The 4,508-nt window shown below is 29.8% G+C and overlaps 1 protein-coding gene across 1 annotated transcript; it reads right to left on the bottom strand.

Annotated features, from left to right (window-relative positions):
* Positions 1 to 722: 722 nt before the first annotated feature.
* Positions 723 to 4,012, bottom strand: Polr1H (RNA polymerase I subunit RpI12). Its single transcript, XM_089695714.1, has 4 exons — positions 3,815 to 4,012; positions 3,570 to 3,699; positions 1,422 to 1,632; positions 723 to 823 (listed from the first exon to the last, which is right to left on the bottom strand). Exons 2-4 carry the CDS (start codon positions 3,694 to 3,696, stop codon positions 799 to 801), a joined length of 363 nt encoding a protein of 120 aa, XP_089551840.1. The 5' UTR covers positions 3,697 to 3,699; positions 3,815 to 4,012; the 3' UTR covers positions 723 to 798.
* Positions 4,013 to 4,508: the final 496 nt, after the last annotated feature.

Here is a 4,508-nt window from a genome sequence, read left to right as displayed (position 1 = left end):
CTAGCTTACTGCCTGTGGTTTCGCTCATGTTAGGCGAAAAATGAGTTCTTCATGTATTATCCACCCAAATTTCACTATGGAGGTTGATTTTTGAAAAAAAGGCTATATTAGATGTCTGATATTCTACTAAATCTATGCCAGATTTGATTAAGACCGGTTCAGAAGTTTAGCTATAAAAGCATAGAACAAATGGGTACACATAATATCAATCAATTCATGTATAATTCGTGTTAAATGATTCCATCTCTTTCTTTATTTCTGACTTAGGGTAAATGTAGTTCTGTATAAAAACTTGGTAGTTTTCATAACGAATAATCCCTTACAGTTCGCTTACATTTTTAAAACATTTGAAAGAAACATGTTAGCTTGATATAAAATATGAAATTGAACAAGGGATCCCAGCCCAGTCTATAATTAATATCCCAAATTAAATAAATTTCAAAAGGAATCTTCAAAATTCTACTCATATAAGATAACATTAATTAAAGAATTGTTTTTAGTCTTACTTAATCTCTAAAGATTACAGAATATATCTTTACTAACTATACTACAATAATTATGCTACTTGTACAGATACATTGAAGGATCAGTATACACCACAGATAAATTATTTGATTACTAATTATAATAAAAATAAAATAAATAATATGACATTATAAAATATGATTTTTCATAGATCACTAAAATAATTTTAATAGATGTGAAATAAAACTACATACAACTACAGTAAAAATAACTATATTTCTTCTTAGGAATAAAATAACAAAACATAACCTACTTAACTTATTCTTCAAGGTATTAGGAGTTTTCTGTTTCCTTGTATCTGCAAAAAAAAAAGATATTTGAATTTAAGTTCTATATAATAATATGTAAAGCATTTTGTTGCAGTATAAATTAAATCATGAAAAGAAATGTGTATCATTCCATGTAATTTATAAATCTCTTATGAATATTCCATGTAATTTATAAACATCTTATGAATAATGAATAAGTTTAAAATTATTTAAAACTATTTTACTTGCACTGGCTCACCATTATTTGGTTTTTGCTACTGCCAGAAGAGAGAAATTAGACATACTAGATATCATTAACCCAAACTTCTTTGATATTTATAATCATTGCCTATTTGGAAGTTAATAACTGACATGATATTGTATTTTTTATGCCAGAGTAGAAAGGTGTGGGCACCAATAGTAAATAATCATTACACAACTAATTGAAATTGCCACTTAAGGATGTAATAATATATGGACAAACATACATTTAAATTAGTATTTTCTTGTGTTTGATTTATGTGAATATCATAGATTTAGAAATCTAAAAATCTATTGATAGATTCAAATATCAAATATTTTTTTTATATCCAAATACATTTAACTTTTCTAATCTTGTATTGAAACTTAATACCATAGTATACTCACTTGCAAGAAACACAAGTATAAAACACAGTTTGTCCTTCATCTGCCGATCTCAATTGTAGCGTAGCATAGGACATCCTATCACAACCACATTTAGGACATTTTCTTTCCACCACTGGCCCTTCAGGGTTGTCCAAGTTAAGTATATTCTCATTCGTCATTACAGAAACTGTGTTAAAATGTAGTGTATAGTTGTACTTTATATTTTTGAAATCTGGAAAAATAAATGAATTTAGGACCAGTGCTGTCTGCCTCTCCTTTTATATTTTTTGTGTTAATAAAAGTTTTTTAGTTCATAAGTAATATCAGTTTAGCCCGTTCAATATTATTGTTTATACTTTATGGAATAAATAAATATTTATTTATTTATTTTATTTTTATTTATTTAATACACTTTATTGTAATACAATCACTTAATAATAGGAAACAATAAGAAGAAAATATGGTACAAGAAAGATGTAGTACAATCGGCGGCCTTATCACTAAGCAGTGATCTCTGCCAGGCAACCAAGCGGTAAAAAAGCGAAATATTTAGTAAATAAAATTTTGGAAATAAAATTAGAATTTAAATATAAACATGAAAATAAAAAAGTATGATACTTACACAAAAAGTACATTATATTATGCACATAAATAACACACATGTATAATAACTATACTATAAATAACCTTACATAATATATATATACAATACTAGCGGTCCGCCCCGGCTTCGCCCATGGTACATATTTACGTTTTCTCTACATAAAAACCATCCTCGTACTTCAAGGAATATAATAAAAAAAGAATTATCGAAATCGGTTCAGCCGTTCTCGAGTTATGCGCTTACCAACACATGCGATTCATTTTTATATATGTATAAGAAGATATTATTATTCATAAAAGAAAAATAAATAAATAATTAATGATAATACATACATAAAACTACATAAAGTATATAAAATATATTCTATAATACTAATAAATGTAAATACATATAATAAATATACTATTCCGAATTAAAGGCTGATAAAAAGAAATGTTTCCGAACAAGGTTTTTAAATGAGGGTAAAGAGGGAGCAAGTCTTATCTTGAGTGGTAAGGAGTTCCATAGTTTAACAGCAGTGGCAGTAAAAGAATTACCAAAGAAGTTTGTGTGTCGAGATGGGGTACACAAAATAAGTCTGTCAACGGATCGTAGAGAGTAGTTTTCACAGTGTAGAAATGAAAAGTTATTCTTAAGGTAGGAAGGAGTGATGGGATCGAAAAGGATACGGTATAATAATTGAAGGGAATGGAGATTACGTCGCATGCGAATGGGGAGCCACTTGAGTCATCTACGATATAAAGATACATGGTCGAATTTCCGAAGGCCAAAGAAATCGTATTAGAAGATTTTGTAGACGCTCAAGTTTCTCCATGCTCTCAACTGTAAGGTCAGGAAAGCACGCATCCGCGTAATCGAGGATAGGGAAAAGGAGGGATTGCGCTAGCATAATTTTTGTTGGGATTGGCAAAAAGTTTTGCAGACGCCGTAGAGAACCACATGCAGCGTACACCTTTCGACTAATCTCTTGTATGTGATGAGACCAGGAAAGTGTTTGGTCAAAGGTAACACCTAAATTTTTAACAACTTTGCTATATGGGATGGTAACACCACCAAGTACAAGTACAAGATACCACCACCAAGTACAAGATACTAAGCAAAGCACCCCAGTCAATTTCAGAGATGAGATACGGACTTCCTATAATGAAATATATTTCCTTTTTGCTACCTATTAACAGTTTGTCCTGGCTTCACCTGTGGTACATATTATATAACCACTCAGTGATTGTGTGCATATCAATCAGTGAAATAATTAAAAAAAATTGGTCCAATAGCTCCAGAGAAACCGTTTGAAAGAAAAATGTTGAGAGAAAGAAAAAGTTGTTGCAACAACAAAATAAACCAACACATCACATATTATTATTATTATACAGGGGTAAAGGAATTTGCATTTTGGGTAGGTTTGAGAATCGGAAGGCATCTATTTTTAAATACCCTAAGTGATAAGAGCAAGGTAAAACAGTGTTAGCTGGGACAGCTAGTCTTTCTATAATATGACACAATATACAATATATATTACAATATCATTAATACTATTCATAAAAATATAAATATAACAATCTTACTTTCAACATCATAAATGGCTTTACAAGCATAACATTTCACTGATCCAAATTCTTGCAATAGAGGCAGTATGGAGCCACATTTCACACAAAAAGTTGTTGTACTAGAAAACTTTTTTGTGTCCGCCATTTTCTGAAAAAATAACTTTATATTTAAAAAAATTTCAAATAAAGAATTTAAATAAGATCATTCATCATCATTAATTAAATTTATATTTATTAAAACATATTTAAAATAGTTTATTTACCAACTGTGGTGAAAAGGCACATAAACTTTATATAATTATCTTAATAATTATTAAGTTAACTTCCAATAATTTAACCCCAAAAGAATTAAAAGCAACTAAAATTTCAAAATTTTAAATAAAGAACTTAAAAATTTTTTTTGAGGTTATATAAGGGCACTGGCTTGTTTATTAATGAAAACTGTCAGTGTCAAAATTGCATCAAAACATTCATTGACACTTGATACATAATTCACAATGCGGTTTTTCCATACACAGGCCACAGAGTGTTTCTGCCTACGTTCTCAAAGGCGATTATAAACTAAAGTCTTTTTCACGAAAGAGTCTGATATCTCGGGGATAATAATAATTGTGGAACTAAATTTACCGCCATCAGAGTTGACAATGTGTGGGGAATTCCCCAAATTGCGGGAATTTTCAGCCCGATTGGGGAGAGCATTTGTATCGTGAAAATACGGGGAATTTTATCATATTTTCTTTCTAGAACTGAAAATAAAAGAAACAAAAGTAGTAAATATGCAAAGTTATACTATCGCAGATTTTTATAAATATTGCCTAGCCTTTTATATTGATAACTGAACCTCGGAGCAATTAACAAGCAACTGATTACGAACACGACGAACGGTTTCGACTTTACTGCCACATTATTTTCATTCATATCGATAGTGATACAATTTTTACCGTAGCCTTATCTCTT

Source organism: Colias philodice, chromosome 5, assembly GCF_061535455.1.
Source record: "Colias philodice isolate Cphi_HAF_F1 chromosome 5, ilColPhil1 Martin Lab GWU primary, whole genome shotgun sequence".
In the NCBI taxonomy this organism is placed as follows: Eukaryota; Metazoa; Arthropoda; class Insecta; order Lepidoptera; family Pieridae; genus Colias; species Colias philodice.
This window is presented reverse-complemented; position numbering and strand designations above follow the sequence as displayed.

Coding starts and splice junctions, on each gene's coding strand:
- Polr1H (XM_089695714.1), bottom strand. CDS start 3,696: ATGGCGGACACAAAAAAGTTTTCTAGTACAACAACTTTTTGTGTGAAA. Junction 1,633..3,569: donor AGCCATTTATGATGTTGAAA/GTAAGATTGTTA, acceptor TTATTTTTCCAG/ATTTCAAAAATATAAAGTAC. Junction 824..1,421: donor TATACTTGTGTTTCTTGCAA/GTGAGTATACTA, acceptor TTTTTTTTGCAG/ATACAAGGAAACAGAAAACT.